This window comes from Erythrolamprus reginae, chromosome 8 (assembly GCF_031021105.1).
Source record: "Erythrolamprus reginae isolate rEryReg1 chromosome 8, rEryReg1.hap1, whole genome shotgun sequence".
NCBI lineage: Eukaryota > Metazoa > Chordata > Lepidosauria > Squamata > Dipsadidae > Erythrolamprus > Erythrolamprus reginae.
Window position 1 is genome coordinate 44,627,743 of NC_091957.1, and position 23,543 is coordinate 44,651,285.

General features: G+C 40.8%; 1 protein-coding gene across 3 annotated transcripts in view; it reads right to left on the reverse strand.

Moving 5' to 3' along the window:
- Positions 1-17,052, reverse strand: part of CLIC2 (chloride intracellular channel 2) — a 30,700-nt gene extending 13,648 nt beyond the window's left edge. For 2 of the 3 annotated variants that reach the window (XR_011559761.1, XM_070759820.1), the window contains exons 1-3: positions 16,685-17,052; positions 4,040-4,149; positions 1,670-1,795 (exon numbers count right to left, since the gene is read on the reverse strand). Coding sequence is in view for 2 of the 3 variants with exons in the window: in XM_070759820.1 (XP_070615921.1) it covers positions 1,670-1,795; positions 4,040-4,149; positions 16,685-16,741 (293 nt within the window). In the remaining variant the exon portion in view is untranslated. Of the gene's footprint in view, positions 1-1,665; positions 1,796-4,039; positions 4,150-16,684 lie in introns of all 3 variants that reach the window. The other variant, XM_070759819.1, reaches the window with a different exon arrangement.
- Between the last annotated feature and the right edge of the window lie 6,491 nt (positions 17,053-23,543).

Consider the following 23,543-nt stretch of genomic DNA (forward strand, 5'->3'; position numbering starts at 1 on the left):
AAAATAAAAGAGGGGAGTCAACCTATTTTCCAAAGAACCAAAAGACAAGAAACAATGGATGGAAACTAATCAAGGAGAGACGCAACCTAGGAACGAAGGAAAAACTTTCTAACAGTGATAACAATTAACCAGAGACGACCTGCCTCCAGAAGTTGTGGATGCTCCATCACAGGAGGTTTTTTACAGAAGAGGCAACAAATAGAATAGAATAATAGAGGACGATGGAGGTCTTCTAGTCCAACCCCTTGCTTAGGCAGGAATCCCTACACCACTTCAGTCAAATGGTTATCCAACATTGTCTTAAAAACTTCCCAGGTTTGGAGCATTCACAACTTCTGGAGACAAGATGTTCCACTGGTTAATTGTTCTAACTGTCAGGAAATTTTCTCCTGAATTCTATGTAGATTAATCTCCACCCATTGCTTCTTGTTCTATACCTCGGGTGCATTAGAGGGCTGTCCAAGAGATGTGGACAACCATTTGTCTGAAATAATATGAGGTCAATTGCTTGAGCAATGGGGGTGGACTAGAAGACCTCCAAGGTCCCTTCCAACTCTTATTATTATGTATTTAGAAACATAGAAACATAGAAGACTGATGGCAGAAAAAGACCTCATGGTCCATCTAGTCTGCCCTTATACTATTTCCTGTATTTTATCTTACAATGGATATATGTTTATCCCAGGCATGTTTAAATTCAGTTACTATGGATTTACCAACCACGTCTGCTGGAAGTTTGTTCCAAGGATCTACTACTCTTTCAGTAAAAATAATATTTTTCTCGGTATTGCTTTTGATCTTTCCCCCAACTAACTTCAGATTGTGTTCCCTTGTTCTTGTGTTCACTTTCCTATTAAAAACACTTCCCTCCTGAACCTTATTTAACCCTTTAACGATATTTAAATGTTTCGATCATGTCCCCCCTTTTCCTTCTGTCCTCCAGATTATCCAGATTGAGTTCATTAAGTCTTTCCTGATACGTTTTATGCTTAAGACCTTCCACCATTCTTGTAGCCCGTCTTTGGACCCATTCAATTTTGTCAATATCTTTTTGTAGGTGAGGTCTCCAGAACTGAACACAGTATTCCAAATGTGGTTTCACCAGCGCTCTATATAAGGGGACCACAATCTCCCTCTTCCTGCTTGTTATACCTCTAGCTATGCAGCCAAGCATCCTACTTGCTTTTCCTACCGCCCGACCACACTGCTCACCCATTTTGAGACTGTCAGAAATCACTACCCCTAAATCCTTCTCTTCTGAAGTTTTTGCTAACACAGAACTGCCAATGCAATACTCAGATTGAGGATTCCTTTTCCCCAAGTGCATTATTTTACATTTGGAAACATTAAACTGCAGTTTAATATAGCCCTGCTTGGAACATGACTCTGAAAATCAAACCCACCCCAAAATGCTTTCCCCCCACTCACAACAGGGTCTGCAAAGATGCACTTCTGAAGTAGGGTGATAGAGACAGAGAAGTGACATTCTTGAGACCTAGATTAACTTTATTGTCACTTTGAATGTACACAAACCGGTATACATTAAAATGACATTTCGTTGCATAGAGAGCTCTCAAAGGGTCTCCACCTCCAAGTTACACTACATAAAATGTGCAAAGAAACGTGATTCAGAAATTGAATGGAGATTCAAAGTAGAGAATGGAGGTACTTAGGAGGGGAGAGGGTCTGCTCCAGAAAATCTTCAATCTTCAGAAAATCTGTTTTCAGCTCCTTGTTGAAGAGTAAAAATGGAGGGTTGATGCCTGGGGCCAAATCCTTTAGCTCATCAGGCTTCCTAAACGAAAATTACAACAGAGAGGAAGAAAATAAACAAATAAAGATGCCCCTGGCTTTGATTTTATCCTCTCCTCCTTCCTTCCTTCCTTCCTTCCTTCCTTCCTTCCTTCCTTCCTTCCTATCTTCCTTCCTGTCCTTCCTTCCTTCCTGTCCTTCCTTCCTTCCTATCTTCCTTCCTTCCTGTCCTTCCTTCCTTCCTACCTACCTACCTTCCTTCCTACCTTCCTTCCTATCTTCCTTCCTTCCTTCCTTCCTGTCCTTCCTTCCTTCCTACCTAACTTCCTTCCTACCTTCCTTCCTTCTTTCCTTCCTTCCTGTCCTTCCTTCCTTCCTATCTTCCTTCCTTCCTGTCCTTCCTTCCTTCCTACCTTCCTTCCTTCCTATTTTCCTTCCTTCCTGTCTTTCCTTCCTTCCTACCTACCTTCCTTCCTACCTTCCTTCATTCCTTCCTTCCTACTTTCCTTCCTTCCTGTCCTTCCTTCCTACCTTCCTTCCTGTCCTTCCTTCCTTCCTTCTTTCTTTCATTCTTTTTTTCTTTCTTTCTTTCTTACAATTTTTAATGCAATTTTCCAAGTTAAAAAAACAAAATGACATACAAGACAAATACATAATCACACATACATAAAATATGGTTCCACCAATACAGCTTTACGCCATTGGGATTCTCCTTCCCAATTCTACATTTCCATAGTTATGGCTATTGTTTTATACCTAAACATTTTTTAATCTTTACCTATTCATTATATACACTATTAACTATTATCCAATAATTATATACTATTATATATATTATATACATTATCTTACAACCAACTTTCTTTCTTTCTTAGATCATCCTTTGTTTAACTCCCAGGAATCTCTAGAGAGTCACCTGCAAAGGATGGACAAAAGTCTCAACTTCACTTTGCCGATCTTGAATAATATCAAAGTTTGTCTGAAATTTGATGGACACCAAAATATATCTGCAATGGAGTTTTTAATTTCCCAGATACGCTGCCTCTTTTAACCATCTTTTTACAAACCTGGGCATTTTTGTACAGACTTTTCCTTAGTATAGATTGCAAGATTTCATCAAAGTCCCATTAATAATATTGACCCATGTCTGTGTTGCTATTATCCCCGTCATCTTCTCGTCTTTCCATCTTCTCATCTCTCATCTATTGCTATTGGTATCTTAGGATTTATCAATCATTCCGTATCTTACGATTTATGATCTGGTTTATGATTTACGATCTGTGACTTATCTCTTTGTGGCTTGTACATACACCGAGGGCTTCTGCCCCAGAGACAAATTCCTTGTGTGTCCAATCACACTTGGCCAATAAAGAATTCTATTTATTGAATTCAATAAAAAAAATAAAACTATGTGATATAATGTGAAAGAACATAGGAAAAATGGAAATATGTAAAAATAAACAACAAAGTAGATTATAGAATTGATATAATATAATATAAGAGATTGGGTATTGATCTGTGTAAATTACTGTGATGCTTTTAAAAATTAAAAAAATATAGAAACATAGAAGTCTGACGGCAGAAAAAGACCTCCTGGTCCATCTAGTCTGCCCTTATACTATTTTCTGTATTTTATCTTAGGATGGATATATGTTTATCCCAGGCATGTTTAAATTCAGTTACTGTGGATTTATCTACCACGTCTGCTGAAAGTTTGTTCCAAGGATCTACTACTCTTTCAGTAAAATAATATTTTCTCATGTTGCTTTTGATCTTTCCCCCAACTAACTTCAGATTGTGTCCCCTTGTTCTTGTGTTCACTTTCCTATTAAAAACACTTCCCTCCTGGACCTTATTTAACCCTTTAATATATTTAAATGTTTCGATCATGTCCCCCCTTTTCCTTCTGTCCTCCAGACTATACAGATTGAGTTCATGAAGTCTTTCCTGATACGTTTTATGCTTAAGACCTTCCACCATTCTTGTAGCCCGTCTTTGGACCCGTTCAATTTTGTCAATATCTTTTTGTAGGTGAGGTCTCCAGAACTGGACACAGTATTCCAAATGTGGTCTCACCAGCGCTCTATGTAGTGGGATCACAATCTCCCTCTTCCTGCTTGTTATACCTCTAGCTATGCAGCCAGCATCCTATGCAGCCAAGAATAAATAAAGCAAAAAAAAAAATCATTCTATTCACTCAGTCATTTTCAGATTCTAGTCTGGTTTGAATGCAAGACTTCAGTTGCGTCCACAAATGAACGTCAAGTGATGACACTTTGCCTCTTACCTTGTCATATCCACGGTAGTGACATTAAATCTGACACCTTTGAGCCATAACACCATAAAGAGGCTTTGACAGAAAGGGCAGTTTCCGATGTTCTGTCCGTCCAAGCCAGCCTGCCATAGGAACAAAAAAGAGAAAAAAACAATATATTTATTCTGAGTGACACTTTCCCAGCGACAAGCCAATTAGATTAAGTCCAAATTGTCTAGGTTTCTACATACTGATTCTCTGCTCTCTTCAAAGAGGTTAAACCCCTGGAGTTTCATGCAATAGGATTTCTTTTCTGTTTGAATCAGCTCAGCAGAAAAATGATACCTTGATGCAGTGGTGAAATCCACACACATATATATTTTACTACTGGTTCTGTGTCTGGATTGGTGGGCACATGGCAGGGGAAGGATACTGCAAAATCTCCATTCCCTCCCCACTCCAGGGGGAAGGATACTGCAAAATCTCAATCCCTCCCCACCCCAGGGGGAGGAAGAATACTGCAAAATCTCCATTCCCTCCCCACTCCAGGGGAAGGATACTGCAAAATCTCCATTCTGTCCCCACTCCATGGGGAAGGATACTGCAAAATCTCTATTCCCTCCCCACTCCAGGGGGAAGGATATTGCAAAATTCCCTCTCTACTCCTGGGGGAAGGATACTGCAAAATCTCAATTCTTTCCCCACACCAGGGGAAGGCTACTGCAAAATCTCCATTCCCTCCTCACTCCAGGGGGAAGGATACTGCAAAGTCTCCATCCCCCCACTCCAGGGGGAAGGATACTGCAAAGTCTCCATTCCCGACCCACTCCAGGGGGAAGGATACTGCAAAATCTCTATTCCCGACCCACTCCAGGGGGAAGGATACTGCAAAGTCTCAATTCCCTCCCCACTCCAGGGGGAAGGATACTGCAAAATTCCCTTCCTACTCCTGGGGGAAGGGTATTGTAAAATCTCCATTCTTTCCCCACTCCAGGGGAAGGATACTGCAAAATCTCCATTTCCTCCCCACTCCTGGGGGAAAGTTTGTTGATTGATTGATTGATTGGATTTATATGCCACCCCCTCCAAAGACTCGGGGCGGCTTACAACATATAGAAAAAAAACAATAGATATATCCTAAATCCAATTTTAAGGTTAAAACTAACTAATTTAAAACTTGAGTTCCTTAAAATTCAATTGCTCCCATTCAAACAATCAAACATATACCACCTTCATCAGCCAGAGGACTAACATCTAATGTCCCCAGGCCTGTTGGCACAAATAGGTCTTCAAGGTCTTGTGGAAGGTGAGGAGGGTGGGGGCGGTATGAATCTCTGGGGGTGAGCTGGTTCCAGAGAGCTGGAGCCCCCACAGAGAAGGCTCTTCCCCTATGCCCCACCAAGTGACATTGTCTATTTGGCAGGACCTGGAGGAAGCCGACTCTGTGGTAGCTCCAAACCTTTGGAACTCACTGCTTCTGGAGATATGCACCATCCCTACCCTACCTGAATTTTCCGGTGGGCCTGGGACCATAAATGACTGAGTGTATGTATGTTTATCTTAAGGGTTATTATTTGTGTCTACTCTCTTACTTTGACATTGTAACTTTTTTTTTGTATCATAATTTTTTTTATTTTTTTCTCCAACTCAAAGTTAAAAACAATACATAATTTCCAACACAAAATCAAGCTTATTGTCAAACATATACAATGTTTTTCTTTTTACTTTGTAATCATTCAACGGAGACTCTTATGTCTCTTTCTTTCACAAAGGGACTATAAAAACATATAATATCTTATATATTCAAAAACCTCTTAAGAATATAGCTTTTCTCCATCTAATATTAAAACATTGCAATAACCTGTACATTAATCGCTGGTCATCAAATTCACTTCTTATTAGAGTCTTACAAATCTGTTGAGCTCATTATTCCAAAAGGCAATTTTCTTGTCATCCTTTTAGCCAAGTAGATTATATATAAAATAATTCTTCATGTTGCAACAAAAAAAAATATAGTAAACCATAATTCTACATGTCTAATAAAATAGTTATTCCAATAAAAAAAGTATATCACATTATATAATAATGAAATTGAGTACATGTATATATAAAGTAAATTTGAATATTACAACAAAAATTGTAACTTTTATGCTTGTTTTAAACTTTGTTAGCCGCTGGAGTTGGGCGGCATATAAATCCTGTTCAATAAATAAAAATAAATAGAAACATAGAAACATAAAAGATTGATGGCAGAAAAAGATCTCATGGTCCATCTAGTTTATTTATTTATTTTATTTATTTATTGGATTTGTATACCGCCCCTCTCCGTAGACTCGTAGTTTGCCCTTATACTATTCCTGTATTTTATCTTAGGGTGGATCTATGTTTATCCCAGGCATGTTTAAATTCAGTTACTGTGAATTTACCAACCACATATGCTGGAAGTTTGTTCCAAGAATCTACTATTCTTTCAGTCAAATAATATATTTCTCATGTTGCTTTTGATCTTTCCCCCAACTAACTTCAGATTGTGTCCCCTTGTTCTTGTGTTCACTTTCCTATTAAAAACACTTCCCTCCTGGACCTTATTTAACCCTTTAACACATTTAAATGCTTCAATCATGTCCCCCCCTTTTCCTTCTGTCCTTCAGACTTTACAGATTGAGCTCATGAAGTCTTTCCTGAGAAGTTTGATGCTTAAGACCTTCCACCATTCTTGTAGCCCGTCTTTGGTCCCGTTCAATTTTGTCAATATCTTTTTGTAGGTGAGGTCTCCAGAACTCCAGAATAAACCAAAATAAACCAAGAAAGACCCAGTTTGCCTTTTGAAAACTACCTCTAGGTCCCTTCATAAAAGTTGACCCACCCCTATTTCAGGCCAATCCCTGCTGATTAAAAAAAATCTTTCCTGACTGGAAGCAAGTGTGATTGTTTTGTTCTTATTTTTCAAAGCAAATAGCACATGATTTCCGTTTCCTTAGGTGCGGGCTGGATCAGGGGTGAAAGCAATACCGACAACTCCCAACGCGGCTTGCCAGCCTATTGTAGGCCTCTTCGTCTTCGGGGTCTGCGATTGTGAGTTGTTCAGGAAATGAGATAAAGGATTGCTGAGCACAGGCAATCCTCCCCGTGGGGAACCTTGGATACGACCCAAAGTTGTTGGCGTGGCTGGCTTGCAAAGCGAAGGAGGAGGGTGGAAAACCCCAGAAGGAAAGGTGGGGAAGGAAATCACCGATGTTTTTTCCCTCAGAGTCATCCGAGACTTTCTCCATTCTTTCTCCCTTTCTTGATTAGGTTTTATAAGGAAGCGGGTAGGCGAAGTAATCGGAATTTTCCATGTAGGTTCTTTTAAACTCTGAACATACAACATTTATTTTATTTTATTTTATATTATTTTATTTTATATTATTTTATATTATTTTATATTATTTTATATTATTTTATATTATTTTATATTATTTTATATTATTTTATATTTTATTTTATTTTATTTTATTTTATTTTATTTTATTTATTTATTTATTTATTTATTTTATTTTATTTTATTTTATTTATTTTTTATTTATTTTTTATTTATTTATTTATCTATCTATTTATCTATTTATCTAGTTATTTATTTATCTATCTATCTATCTATCTATTTATTTATTTATTTATTTATCTATTTATTTATCTAGTTAGTTAGTTAGCCAGTTAGTTAGTTAGTTAGTCCAGCACACAATACATATAGAAAAGAATAGACGTGAGGTAATATATATGAAGAAAAATATAAAATGGAGGAGAAGATATATGAAACATGGAAACGGCTTCTCGCAAGCTTGCTTGTTTCCCTCCCCCCCCCCTGCACAACCCTGTGTAGGAGGTTAGCAGCCCCCCTTTGCCTAGGAAAATGATATATTTTAGGAAATATTAAAATGGAAAGACATTTCCCCTAAAAGGGAGGCAGAAACTCAGCTCCCTCCCCCCACACATCTTTGTCAATGGGCCATTAAGAACTGGGTCAGTCTATTCTACATAACAAAGATATGTTATCTTTTCTGTCTATTTTAAGTCTTTTTTAATTACTCTAACTTGCTCCAAGTAAGTTTCTTTCTGTTCTGCCGGTCCCAACTGCCCATAATTACAGGGTAATTAGTCCAAAAAGACACACACCAAAGGATAGAAGGAAAACCAAAAGTCTTTATCAACAGAAGAGCAGAAACAGCTCCCTTTTTGAATGTCAAAAGGATTTTCTGGTATACACAAGGCACAGGTTAAATGCAATCCAATTTCTCACCCAGTAACTGGGAAATTGAGTCCAATTCCAAAGTCCAGAAAGTCCACACACGGTCTTGAACAAGTAAACAGCAAAACCACGATCTTGACGAAACTGTGAATCAGATAAACTTCCACAAGGCTAAACCAGCACGCTGTTCTTTTTATCTGTAGCACTAATTACAGCAGCCCCACCCAACCACAGGTGGCCTCACTTATCTCCTGTAATAATCCTTCAGTTGTTCTCTCCTATGCATCACTCTACGCATGCGTGGGTCCTTCATAAGTTCTTGTTCAGAATCCAGGGATGATAAGGATGATTGATCTCCTCCTGGGCTGTCTGCCAAACTCCCCTCTTCCCTGCTACTCACGCTTCCTTCGTCAGAGGAGCCTTCGTCGGGAGAGTCTATCGGGAGCAAAACAGCCCTGTGGCATGTGGATGTTTCCCCCACATCCACTTCCACATTCTTTGGGGCAGGAGTTGGGCCAGAGCCAACCACAACACTTTCCAGCCCTAACCAGGTGCTAACAATGTTCCCAACTCTTACCGGCTTGCAAGGTCTTTCATTGTTATTCTCTGCAAAGAATGTTTTCCAAGTCCTAAGTCTTTGCAGGGTTTTTTTTTCATTGCTCTATTTGCTCAGAACTTTTCTTTCCAGCCCTAATCAGGTTCTAACAATGTTCCCAGCTCCTACTGGCTTGCAAGCTCTTTCATTGTTACTCTCTCCAAATAAGGTTTTTTTAAAGCCCTTACCAGGTGATAAGATAATGTGCTGAAACTGACCAGACTAAGGATGCTACCCAGATGAATATCTGGTAAGCAGATTCCTTTCCCTATTTTCCTCCCCAAAAACTAAGGTGTATCTTATACTCCGGCATGTCTTATACAGTACAGTGATCCCTCGATTATCGCGAGGGTTCCGTTCCAAGACCCCTCGCGATAATCGATTTTTCGCGATATAGTGGTGCGGAAGTAAAAACACCATCTGCGCATGCTCGCCCTTTTTTTTCCATGGCCGCGCATGCGCAGATGGTGTTTTTACTTCCGCACCTGGGAAGACCCAGGGAAGGTTCCTTCGGCCGCCCAGCAGCTGATCTGCTCGGCAGCGCCGCAGCAGCGAGGAGCCGAAGATCCGGCTTTCCCCGCCGCCCACGCAAAGGGGAAACCCCGATCTTCGGCTCCTCGCTGCTGCGGCGCTGCCGAGCAGATCAGCTGCTGGGCGGCCGAAGGAACCTTCCCTGGGTCTTCCCCGCCGCCCACGCAAAGGGGAAACCCGGATCTTCGGCTCCTCGCTGCTGCTGCGCTGCCGAGCAGATCAGCTGCTGGGCGGCCGAAGGAACCTTCCCTGGGTCTTTCCCGCCACCCACGCGCCGCTCAAGAGCAAGAGGGGGAGAGATAGAGAAAGAGAGAGAAGGAAAGAAAGAGATGAGAGAGGGAGGAAGAGAGTGTGAGAGAGGAAGAAGCAAGATAGAGAAAGAGAGAGAGAAAGAAAGATGAGAAAGGAAGAGAAAGGAAGAGAGTGACGTCATCGGGTGGGAAAATATTTTTAATTAATATTTTTTGAAAAATCGCGATAGAGCGTTTCGCGAAGATCGAGATCACGAAAATCGAGGGATCACTGTACTCTGAAAAATACAGTAGTTTACATGTTACATGAGGTCTTTATTTGTTGAAGGATCTGTCAGACTTGGAAGCCATCTTTTACCTTTCAGGCTTTGGGCCTGCCACATTTTCTACTGTGGGAAAATGGGAGGAGGGATTATATGGAGTAGGGGTGATATATACTCAAAATAACATTCCTTCCCAGATGTGCCAAAAATGACATTGCTAATAAAATGGAACTTTGAGGAAACTTAAGCCCCAAAGTCTTCTTTTGTTGTGGGTGTTTCTTGGAAACCTAACAGGATCTTTTTTAAAAAAACACTTCAGTAACATTCAGCTCAATCCTCAAACGTGTTAAAGGATTGGTTTACAAACCATAATTTGGGTAAGCCCAAAATGCAAAACAGCATGTGCAAACATTTCAATATTTTGATGTCCAAACATCGAATACAAACTGGATAAATAAGACTTTTCAAACAACCCTCACTCTGTAAAAGACCTTGGAATACTCATATTGAATGACCTAAGTGCCAAAGCCCATTGCAACAATATCGCAAAAAGGCTTCAAGAATTGTTAACCTGATCCTACGTAGCTTCTTCTCCGGTAATATCACTCTACTAACCAAAGCATACAAAACTTTTGCCAGACCAATCCTTGAATTCAACTCATCTGTCTGGAACCCGCACCGCATTTTGGACATAAATACATTAGAAAGTGTTGTGATTCCGTCCGAGGCCCCTCAGGGAACGGCTGATCTTCTGTCGGTTTCCTGCTCAGAGGGGGAGGATGAGGAACAGGAGGTGCAGGCAGACGAGGAGGAGGAATCTCAGACTGAGGAAGAGGGGGAACAGCCAGAGGCCCCCGAGAGGGAGCTCTCCTCAGCAAGCAGCCTGGATTCCTTAGAGGAAAATGCACAAGCAATAATCGATCTGCGACAGAGAAGAGCAACACAAAGAAGGGACCAATTAGCTAGGTACTTTCAGCACTAAAGAGGCAACAGCTGGGTTTGGGTGTGGTGCTCTCTGGAAAGGCTAAAAGGCAGACCCACCCTTCCTGGCTTGTGGAGTATTATCTTTGGGAGTCCTGGGACCTGGCTGTGCTCTTTGGCGTCTTGGAATTCTGGTTTGTGACTTTGAATACTGAAACCTTGGGGGAAAAAGGTGGGGGGTCTTATTCTCTACAGTGGTGGGTGTGCCAGCAAGAAGGCTGCTGTATTGTCTGGACATCAGGACTCTGCTGTAAAGTCTCATAACCTGCCTGTGGGGAAGAACAGGTTTTTCTCTGTGTTTATTTTTCAAGCTATAAAGTACTTTTGCTTTTACCAGCGTGTCTGGCTGTTTTTTCCAGTTGGTGTTGAGGTCTGGGGGCACCCAGACAGAACAGAAAGCATCCAGAGATACTTTACGAGAAGAGTCCTCTACTCCTCTACTCAGAACAGAATACCATACACAACCAGACTCAAAATCCTAGGCTTAGAAAGCCTAGAGCTTTGCCGCCTCAAACACGACCAATGCATAGCCCATAAAATCATCTGCTACAACATCCTTCCTGTCAATGACTACTTCAGCTTCAACCACAACAATACACGAGCACATAACAGGTACAAACTCAGAGTTAATGGCTCCAAATGCAAATGTAGAAAATATGACTTCAACAACCGAGTAATTGATGCATGGAACTCACTACTGGATTCTATTGTTTCATCATCACCAACCCCCACAAAATTTTACCATTAGACTATCCACTGTTGACCTCACCCCAATTCCTAAAAGTCAGTAAGGGGCGTGCATAAGTGCACCAGCATGCCTACCGTCCCCTGTCCTAGTGTTTCTCTCTTATTAGTACCAATATCATGTATATAAACATTGTTACATCTTTGTATACTACCAATATGACCTTTAAAGCCCTTCATGGCATCGGATCAGAATATCTCCGAGACCGCCTTCTGCCGCACGAATCCCAGCGACCGATCAGGTCCCACAGAGTGGGCCTTCTCCGGGTCCCGTCAACTAAACAATGTCGGTTGGCGGGCCCCAGGGGAAGAGCCTTCTCTGTGGCGGCCCCGACTCTCTGGAACCAGCTTCCCCCAGAGATTAGAACTGCCCCTACCCTCCTCGCCTTTCGCAAACTCCTTAAAACCCACCTTTGTCGTCAGGCATGGGGGAACTGAGATATCTCCCCCAGGCCTATGCAATTTATGTATGGTATGCTTGTGTGTATGTCTGTTTAATAATGGGTTTTTTTAATATTTTAAATTGTAAATTATTAGATTTGTTATTAACTGTTTTTATTATGTTGTGAGCCACCCCGAGTCTATGGAAAGGGGCGGCATACAAGTCTAATAAATAATAATAATAAAGTAATAAATAATAATAATAATACATACTTGACAAAAGAAAGAAAGAAAGGAAGGAAGGGAGGGAGGGAGGGAGGGAGGAAGAAAGAAAGAAAGAAAGAAAGAAAGAAAGAAAGAAAGAAAGAAAGAAACATTCTGCTATAGTGCATCTTGACAAAGTCTCAAAATGCTGGGGAAGTCCACACACCTCAAAGTTTGGAAGAAAAATATTCAGTAATATTGTACTATAGTAATAATAATAATAATAATAATAATAATAATAATAATAATAATAATAATTTATTAGATTAGTATGCCGCCCCTCTCCGTGAGAAATAGCAATCTCACTTAGACTTATATACAACTTCATGGTGTTTTACAGCCCTCTCTAAGTGGTTTACATAGTCAGCCTCTTGCTCCCAACAATCAGTTCTGGAGACCTCACCTACAAAAAGATATTGACAAAATTGAACGGGTCCAAAGACGGGCTACAAGAATGGTGGAAGGTCTTAAGCATAAAACGTATCAGGAAAGACTTAATGAACTCAACCTGTATAGTCTGGAGGACAGAAGGAAAAGGGGGGAATGATCGAAATATTTAAATATATTAAAGGGTTAAATAAGGTTCAGGAGGGAAGTGTTTTTAATAGGAAAGTGAACACAAGAACAAGAGGACACAATCTGAAGTTAGTTGGGGGAAAGATCAAAAGCAACATGAGAAAATATTATTTTACTGAAAGAGTAGTAGATCCTTGGAACAAACTTCCAGCAGACGTGGTAGATAAATCCACAGTAACTGAATTTAAACATGCCTGGGATAAACATATATCCATCCTAAGATAAAATACAGAAAATAGTATAAGGGCAGACTAGATGGACCATGAGGTCTTTTTCTGCCGTCAGACTTCTATGTTTTTATGTTTCTATCTGGGTCCTCATTTTATTGATCTTGGAAGGATGGAAGGCCAAATCAATCTGGAGCTGGTGAGAATTGAACATAGCCTGTAATGCTGCATTCTTTCCACTGTGCCACCACGGGTCTTACCACAGAAGGTGGTTTCCACAGAAATCCACAGAAGGATGAGCTGTATCCATTTTTTAAAATCAGCTGCTCTTTAGATTTATTGGGGTCAAGCTAGGAAGATCTGAGTCTGGCCATTAACGAAAACGAAAACTCCTTCTGTGTTTTGGTGCAGATTTTGAGTAAGAGAAATTTGCTACTTACAAACATAGTAACTCCCTGGCCAAAATTCTGATTCAGAAAAAAAGGGAAAAGGCTGAAGGCAGTTATGAAAGGTGAATTATATGAGTCACAATGATACAAAGAATGATGTCTAGTTTAGTTTAGTTTAAACAGAAATACAAGAAAGATGTTTTCCATTTAGTTATTCATTTTTGACAGCGGCCAGGATAGTATATGCCCAAAATTGGAAAGGGGAAAATATTCCCAAAGAGGAAGAGGTAATTAAGAAAATATTAGATTGCGCTGAAACTGATATGATGACAAGACAGTTAAAAAACCAAGAGGAATCAGAATTTTATGTGATTTGGAATAAAGTGTATATATGGATAAATAATAAGAAGAAGTAAAAGTAAAATTTATGTGAGAACTGTAGAAGTATTGTTATGATTTAAATTATTTGTTTTATCTTGTTTATATATGAAGGGTTTTTTTATATAAGGTTAAACAAAATCTCTTCTTTTCATTTAAATTAATAGGTTGATTTAAGGTATTAATAATGCATTCTTTTTTCTGTACGGAAATTTGACTTCTAGAACAAGAGGGGAAATTGCAACCCCAATTTTATGTTAAATGTGTGTTTGTATGTTTGTCAATTTTTATGAAAAATTAATAAAGTTTATTAAAAAAAAGAATGAAGATGTCTTTGCACAGACGTGTAAGGATGGAATCTTTTCTAAGTGCTGCCAACCAACACTATTAAAATGCCACCCAATTTATTGTGGCATCAGTTTTCATGAATAGGGATTCATTTAATCAGAACCGTAGTGCTTGGAGTATGGTACTTGCACATAATTGTTTTGGAAGGGGAAGGAAGAAGGGAAAAGGAATAATAATATTTTTAACGGGACTAGAAAGTGAATGAATTAAATCTTTAACTCGGGCACACTTGTCCCATAAGTTGGTTAACACATGGAGAAAGGATACTGGTTTTTGCCTCTCTCAGTGGCCAAGGTTAAGTTCACTTGTGAATTCTAACTCAGTTCAAGTACTTGTTATCAAAGTTCAGTTATTCCCACCATGAGTTATACAGCAGTGCAGGGACATTTAAGTATAAAGTGTCATCTCTGGAAATTGATACACACACACCCCAATTGTCAAGGTTGGTGTACGGTTTGATTGGATTGTGTGATTATTTTATTATAAGGGATTTAAATTGTATTTTTTAAAAGTTGGATTTTTACACTGTTTATGTTGTTGTGAGCTACCTCGAGTCTTCGGAAAGGAGCAGCATACAAATCTAATTAATAATAATAATAATAATAATAATAATAATAATAATAATAATAATTCTTACTATTACTATTACTATTACTATTACTATTACTATTACTATTACTATTACTATTACTATTACTATTACTATTACTATTACTATTACTATTACTATTATAGAAACATAGAAACATAGAAGTCTGACGGCAGAAAAAGACCTCATGGTCCATCTAATCTGCCCTTATACTATTTTCTGTATTTTATCTTAGGATGGATATATGTTTATCCCAGGCATGTTTAAATTCAGTTACTGTGGATTTATCTACCACGTCTGCTGGAAGTTTATGTCAGTACAACACAGAAAACGGGATCACTATGCTGGATTTCGTATTTCATCACCAGTCGGGCGCTTCCCAAGCACCTAGGACTGCGTGATGTAGTGGCGAATTATGTTTGCAGATCCCAGTAAAGCAGCCTTTTGCAATTGACAGATGGAGATTTTGACAATTCCGATGGTTTTCAAATGTCCGCTGAGATCCTTTGGTACTGCGCCCAGCGTGCCAAGTACCACTGGGACCACTTTCACTGGCTTATGCCAGAATCGTTGCAGCTTATCGTTGCAATTATTATTATTATTATTATTATTATTATTATTATTATCATCATTATTATCATTATCATCATCATCTCATGGGATTTTCCCATCCTACCTGCCTAATCTCATCTCATTCCATGCTACTTTTACTTTTCTCCAGTAATAAAAATGAATTGGAACAAGATCTCAAGAGCTCTCCCCCTGACATCGTTTGATGTCCCAAAATGTCTTTTGATCAGCAAAATGAACATTTGAATATTTGGTCAGCTTCTTTTGGTTTTAATAGTAATAGAGTTTGGATTTTTGTTATTATAATAATTTTTTAAAAAAAATATTTTTATTAGTTAGGAAAAGGTTGTACTGTATAAGGATTTTTAGTTTTTTTTTAAAAAAAGAAGAATATATAAGAAGGAGGAGTAGACATGACGGCTGATCTAGATTGGTCAGAGGATAGTGATATTAATTTAATAAGATCAAAAGGAAATCAATGTTTAATTAGAAGAAAATTGGTTTCCTAGATGATAAAATTAGAGGCCAGGGTTTGGGGGTTTGATGTATACCCAAAGTAACTAATTTGGAATCAGTAATTTGGGGGGATGATTATATCTGTTTTGCTAACACGATACTGCTTTTATTGTAACATGAATAGAAGGCATTTTGAAATGTACAGTGTTCCCCCGATTTTCGCCCGCGAAAGTCGAATTTCCACGAAGTAGAGATGCGGAAGTAAATACACCATTTTTGGCTATGAACAGTATCACAAGCCTTCCCTTAACACTTTAAACCCCTAAATTGCAATTTCCCATTCCCTTAGCAACTATTTAGATTATTACTCTCCATGTTTATTTATTAAAGTTTATTTTAAAAAAATATTTATTAAAGGCGGACGAAGGTTTGGCGATGACATATGACGTCATCGGGTGGGAAAACCATGGTGGAGTGGAAAAACCGCAAAGTATTTTTTAATTAATATTTTTGAAAAAACGTGGTATCGACTTTTCGCAAAGTTCGAACCCGCAAAAATCAAGGGAACACTGTATTGTAAAAGTTTGTATGGAGGAAAAAATAAGAATTTTTTACCCGAAAAAAACATTTGGTCAGCTCCAAGTCCTTAAACAAGATTTCTTAATGCCCAGGTACAAACACATCACCAAACAATTAGTAAGATAGAGCTGATGTCTTGAAACCTAGAGATAGAGCAAATGTCTTGAAACCTTAACTTAATCTACTAAAGTAGTATCATAGGTTCATAACTGTAGACTCTTCTAGACTTAAAAAGTCTCAGCCACCCACAATCATGAACATTGTATTTATGATTTCCTGTTGTGGTTTATTAGTCCTTTGGTATTCTGCCCCACAACCGGCTTATTTATTTTTTGAACAAGGCCTCTAACCCCTGCCCCAAAGCCCACCTTTGCAACGTATGGGAACTGACCTTTACAAAGAGCTCAATCTCTGGTTCCTTCAGGGGATTACGAAGCCAACTGGCCATCCTGTCTTTAGCTGGCCACCAAATGTTGCTGAGAACTTCCTTCCACTGTGGACCGTATTCCAACAATCTTCCTCCACGAATGCGCTGGGTAGTTTTTCAGGGCAAGGACTCTCTATGGGAGATGGTGGGCTTCCATGGCTGAAAACCCCTTGGTTGGAAGCAGCTCCGTTTGTCCTTTTCTCAGCCAGAAGTCGAGGTGCGTTGAAGAACCTACTACCAGCTAGATGGGGATTTCCATAAAGACCTCCCAGCTGTGACTCAGCAACACGGTTTATCAGAAAGCCACATAACACGTTCTTCTCCGGGATATCAAAAGAGCCAGATGTCTATTTCTCAGAGAAGCGTCCCAGAATAAGCCCGTCTCTTGGAGTGCCACTCCGCAGCTGTCAGAATTTTCTATAACAGGAAATAAGCCGGGAAGCATCTCGTACCTCACGAGATAGAGAGTTCGCTCGCTTCATATATTTTCTGCTGTATGAGAATTCCTCCACCCAAGGACATCCTACAATTTTATTTACGAACTCATTTCCCATATAATGAACTTTTACCCAGCTAAATGACCCTCTCTGAGAATCAAAGGAACGGTGCAACGAATTTGGAGCGATTCCAAACTCGACAGGAACGAAAATATAATTGTATTATCTCCGGGACCGCTTTCTGCCGCACGAATCCCAGCGACCAGTTAGGTCCCACAGAGTGGGCCTTCTCTGGGTCCCGTCAATTAAACAATGCCATTTGGCGGGACCCAGGGGAAGAGCCTTCTCTGTGGCGGCCCCGGCCCTCTGGAACCAACTCCCCCCAGAGATTAGAATAGCCCCCACCCTCCTTGCCTTTTGTAAGCTCCTTAAAACCCACCTCTGCCATCAGGCATGGGGGAACTGAGATATTCTTTCCCCCTAGGCTTCTACAATTTATGCATGGTATGTTTGTATGTATGATTGGTTTTATAACAAGGGTTTTTAGCTTCTTTAGTATTGGATTGTTTTACCACTGTTGTTAGCCGCCCCGAGTTCACGGAGAGGGGCGGCATACAAATCCAATAAATAAATAAAATAAATAAATAAATAATTTCGGGATAGAGACCTCTGTGGAGGTGAACAGCCGAACGATTCCACTTCCTCACCAGTTTTAACCATGCTGCAGAAAGCTCTCTAGAAAGTGAGAACAATGATCATGGAACTAGGAGAGGTGGAATGTTCTTTCCAAGAAGGACATGCTGGGATGGTTTTTCTGAATAAAAACCTTCCATTTTATATAGCATTTGCATAATTATATACCAGTGTATCGATGGTTACTGAAACGGAGGTCCAAGTGCTGCCTCTATGTTGGTTGAGGCAGGCAGGATTCCCTTGGGTACCATTTGTTGAGGGTCAAGAGAAAGGGAGGGTTTTGCCTTCTCTTTCTGCTCAAGATCCCCAAGGACAATTGGTGGGCCACTGTGGGACACAGAATGCTGGACTCGATGGGCTTTGGCCTGATTCAGCATGGCTCTTCTTATGTTCTTATTTCTCATTGTTTATAGAATTTTATTGGCCAAGTGTGATTGGACACACAAGGAATTTGTCTTGGTGCATATGCTCTCAGCGTACATAAAATAAAATATACATTTGTCAAGAATCATGTGGTACAACACTTAAGATTGTCATAGGGGTCAAATAAGCAATGAAGAAGCAATATTAATAAAAATCTTAGGATATAAGCAACAAGTTACAGTCATACAGTCAACATGGGAGGAAATGGGTGATAGGAATGATGAGAAAAACTAGTAGAATAGAAGTGCAGATTTAGTAGAAAGTCTGACAGTGTTGAGGGAATTATTTGTTTAGTAGAGTGATGGTGTTCGGAAAAAAACTGTTCTTGTGTCTAGTTGTCTTGGTGTGCAGTGCTCTGTAGCGACATTTTGAGGGTAGGAGTTGAAACAATTTGTGTCCAGGATGTGAGGGGTCAGTAAATATTTTTCCCGCCCTCTTATGTATTTCTCATGAATTACAATTGGATGGATACTGGATGAATGGGTGGGTGGTTTGCTGGCTGGGTAAGTAGGTAAGTGAGTGGATGGATACAGATGACAGACAGACAGACAGATTTGAAAATGGAAATAGAACGGATCCTAAAAGAGAGCATAGCCTGAAATTCTCCCTCCCTCCCTCCTTCTCTCTCCTTATTTGATTGATTGCTTATTTGACCCCAAGACAATCATTAAGTTTGTACCTCATGATTCTTGACAAATGTATCTTTTCTCTTATGTATAAAGAGAGCATCTGCACCTAGACAAATTCCTTGTGTGTGCAATCACACTTGGCCAATAAAGAATTCCACTCCACTCCATTCCATTCCACTCCACTCCAATCCATTCCATTCCGCTGCGCTGCGCTACACTCCACTCCACTCCACTCCAATCCATTCCACTCCACTCCACTCCAATCCAATCCTATCCAATCCATTCCACTCCACTCCACTCCAATCCACTCCACTCCACTCCAATCCACTCCACTCCACTCCACTCCAATCCAATCCAATCCATTCCACTCCACTCCACTCTAATCCACTCCACTCCACTCCAATCCACTCCACTCCACTCCACTCCAATCCAATCCAATCCAATCCAATCCAATCCAATCCAATCCACTCCAATCCAATCCATTCCATTCCACTCCACTCCATTCCATTCCATTCCATTCTATTCCATTCTATTCTCTCTTTCTTTCCCTCCATCCCCCTCCTTCCTCTCTCTCCCCCTTCCCTTCATTCAATCATGCCTGATTCTTGGAGGCTGCTAATTTTTGCTTCTGCATATGCACAGAGGCTATTTTTTGATTGCTGCGTGCATGGCACAACCCTGAGCAAACCGGCAGCAAAAGGATCCAAAACCGTTTTTTTCTTTTTCTTTTTCCCTTCTGGGCTCTGAGCATGTTTTTCCTGTTGCAGTAAATGAGGTTGAATGTGTATAATTTTAGAAGAGCTGTGCGTGTATGGGTGTGTGTACATATACAGTTTATATAGTAGATAATTTATTTATTATTGATTTATCATTTGGATTTGTATGCCGCCCCTCTCTGAAGACTCGGGGCGGCTCACAACAAGTGAAACAATCATAATAATCCAATTAATTAAAATATTTAAAGATTTAAGAAAACCCCATATACTAACAGACACACACACAAGCATACCATGTATAAATTAAACGTGCCTAGGGGAGATGTTTAATTTCCCCATGCCTGACGGCAAAGGTGGGTCTTAAGGACTTTACGGAAGGCAGGAAGAGTAGGGGCAGTTCTAATCTCCGGGGGGAGTTGGTTCCAGAGAGCCGGTGGCGCCACAGAGAAGGCTCTTCCCCTCGGACCCGCCAACCGACATTGTTTAGTTGACGGGACCTGGAGAAGGCCCACTCTGTGGGACCTAATCGGTCGCTTAGATTCGTGCGGCAGGAGGCGGTCTTGGAGATATTCTGGTCCGATGCCATGAAGGGCTTTAAAGGTCATAACCAACACTTTGAATTGTGACCGGAAATTGATCGGCAGCCAATGCAGACTGCGGAGTGATGGTGAAACATGGGCATACCTAGGTAAGCCCATGACTGCTCTCGCAGCTGCATTCTGCACGATCTGAAGTTTCTGAACACTTTTCAAAGGTAGCCCCATGTAGAGAGCATTACAGTGGTCGAACCTCGAGGTGATGAGGGCATGAGTGACTGTGAGCAATGAGTCCCAGTCCAGATAGGGCCGCAACTGGTGCACCAGGCAAACCTGGGCAAACGCCCCCCTCGCCACAGCTGAGAGATGGTTTTCTAATGTGAGCTGTGGATCGAGGAGGACGCCCAAGTTGTGGACCCTCTCTGAGGGGGTCAATAATTCCCCCCCCCCCCCCCAGGGTAATGGACGGACAGATGGGATTGTCCTTGGGAGGCAGAACCCACAGCCACCCTGTCTTATCCGGGTTGAGTTTGCGTCTGAAACCCGACTGTCGGGGACCTAGATAATCGGCTTCTTCCAAGGACCGCTGGAGCTGGAGTGCCACCACCTTCTCGACAACCTTCCCCATAAAGGGAAGGTTGGAGACTGGACGATAGTTATTGAGTACGGCTGGGTCCAGGGAAGGCTTCTTGAGGAGGGGGCGCACGAGCGCTTCTTTATAGAGTGTTGGAAAGACTCCCCTCCCCAAGGAAGCGTTGGTAATCTCCTGGGCCCAGCTCCGTGTCATCTCCCTGCTGGCCGAGACCAACCAGGAGGGACACGGATCCAGTAGACAGGTGGCGGAACTCACAGCTCCAATGGCCTTGTCCACTTCATCAGGTGTCACCAGATCAAACTCTTCCCAGACAGGTGGACAAGTAGGTGCCCCAGTCACCTCGACTGACTCGTTGTCAGTCGACTCTGTTTTACAATTGGAGTCGAGGTCGGCCCGGATCAGCAAAAAACGTGTTAAACTCCTCGGCACTACTCTGCAAGGGCTCCCCAACTCCCCCCTGATTAAGAAGGGAGCGGGTCACCCTAAACAGAGCAGCTAGGCGGGATTCCGCTGATGCAATCAAGGCGGCATGGTACGCGCATCTTGCTGCCTTGAGCGCCACTTTGTAAGTCTTAATAAAAGCTCTTACAAGTGTTCGATCAGATTCAGACCTACTCTTCCTCCATCGCTTCTCTAGACGTCTCTTTTGGCGTTTCAACTCCCGGAGCTCCTCGTTGAACCATGGGGCTCTACGGGGTCTAGCACCATGGAGAGGTTGCAAAGGCGCAATCTGGTCAAGAGCCTCCGCAGCAGCCGTATTCCAGGCCTCCGCAAGAGACTCCGCCGAACTGTGGATGATAATGTATATTTTTGTATGCCTGTGTGTAATATATATGTACACATATCACATAAATACATAGAATTAAATAGTATATTTGGGGTGTCCAGTAATAGTGAAAAGATAGGGAAATTGTATCTCTTTAAGGTGAGGAGAGGCCAGGCACCCTAACCCTAACCCTTGACGTGAGTGACATAATCTCCTGGGAGGAAACAGGGCTGGAAAAGGCAGGGAGAAGCCTCCGTAGGGCCTTTCTAGGAATCTCCTGGGAGGAAACAGGGCTGTAAAAGGTGGGGAGAAGCCTCCATGGGCCTCTCGAGGAATCTCCTGGGAGGAAACAGGGCCTCCACCCTCCCTGTGGTTTCCCCAATCACACACATTATTTGCTTTTACATTGATTCCTATGGGAAAAATTGCTTCTTCTTACAAACTTTTCTACTTAAGAACCTGGTCACGGAAAGAATTAAGCTTAAGCCAGTCACATGACCTTTAAGTCACCCCCCCCGATCACATGATCATCAAGGCACTCCCACCTGGTCACATGACCGGCAAGCCACACCCACAAAATAAGCCATGCTCACACTGTGGTAGTAAAAGTTTTTGCAGCCTTTTACTGCTCTAGACCACTTGTTGGTTCGCTAAATCAATTTCCTGTATCATTTGTGTGTTTGCGTGTGTGCTTTAAAATGCAAACGCCGAAGAATCTTTCCCTTTTCTTTTGAAATGGTAGGGCTTTCCTTCCGAAATAATTTAATAAACCCCATGCACTGGAGGAAATTTTGCCTCTGCTGCTGTTGCTTTTCTTTTCCAAAGCAAACCACAACGAAAAGCTGGTGATAGTTGTCCGTTGACATTGCCTTTGTACACAATACACTTCTTTCAAAGCTTTGCTTAAGATGCAGCCTCCGCGAGAAACGGAGCCAACTCTGGAACCCAACTCCCCCCGGAGATTAGAACTGCCCCTACTCTCCCTGCCTTCCGTAAAGCTCTTAAAACCCACCTTTGTCGTCAGGCATGGGGGAACTGAAACACCTCCCCCGGCCACGTACAATTTATGTATGGTATGTTTGTGTGTGTGCTTGTTAATATAGTGGGGGTCTTTTTAAAACTATTTTAAATACTTAAATTTATTGAATTTATTTGGATTTGTACGATTGTTTATATTTTTTGTTGTGAGCCGCCCCGAGTTCGCGGAGAGGGGCGGCATACAAATCTAAATAATAAATAATAAATAAATAAACATTTGCCTCTTGTTGTTTTGCCCTCGTTGACCTCGGTTTTGCTCGCTGTGGAAAGCGGCACCTTCAACTCTAATGCGTTGGTGGTGCGATGTATTTATTTGCTACTGAAAACTTCACCTCCCTTCAACTTTTTAAAAGTACAGTGGTACCTCTACTTAACGAGCTTAATCTTTTTTTAATTATTATTTTAGAAAAAAATTATTTACAAATATAATACATGGTACATAGAATACATAAAACATTACATCCAGTAAGAAAAATAAGAAACACAAAAAACAAAACAAAAAAAGAAACGTATATATTAAAATAAAGGCGTGTACAGGATCAGTATCTATATTCTTCCGAAACTAAATTTTCTTTAGAGTCAGTAACAGTTTTTATCGGGGGGGGGGGGGGGGGGAAGACAGTTTGATTTTTTGGGACATTCAGCTCATTTGGTAAATCATAACATTATCTTACTTGCTCTTTTTGTTTTCATCAGGGATATATATATATATATATATATATATATATATATATATATATATATGTTAAAATGTTTTCAGCTGGAATTTTTAAAATTAAGGGAGACTAGGATGGTCCCATTTCGGCCTTATTAGGCCTCATCAGCTAGCCACACCCCTTTCTTTTACTGGGATTCGATCTGGTGAACTCTGCATTGTAAAGCAGAGAACTAGCAGTTAGAGCTATTCGATCTGAATCCTTCCAGCTCTGTACCAGGGAGGGGCTATATGTTTTTCTTAAGTCGGATCACCCTGGTATATTTAAGGAACGT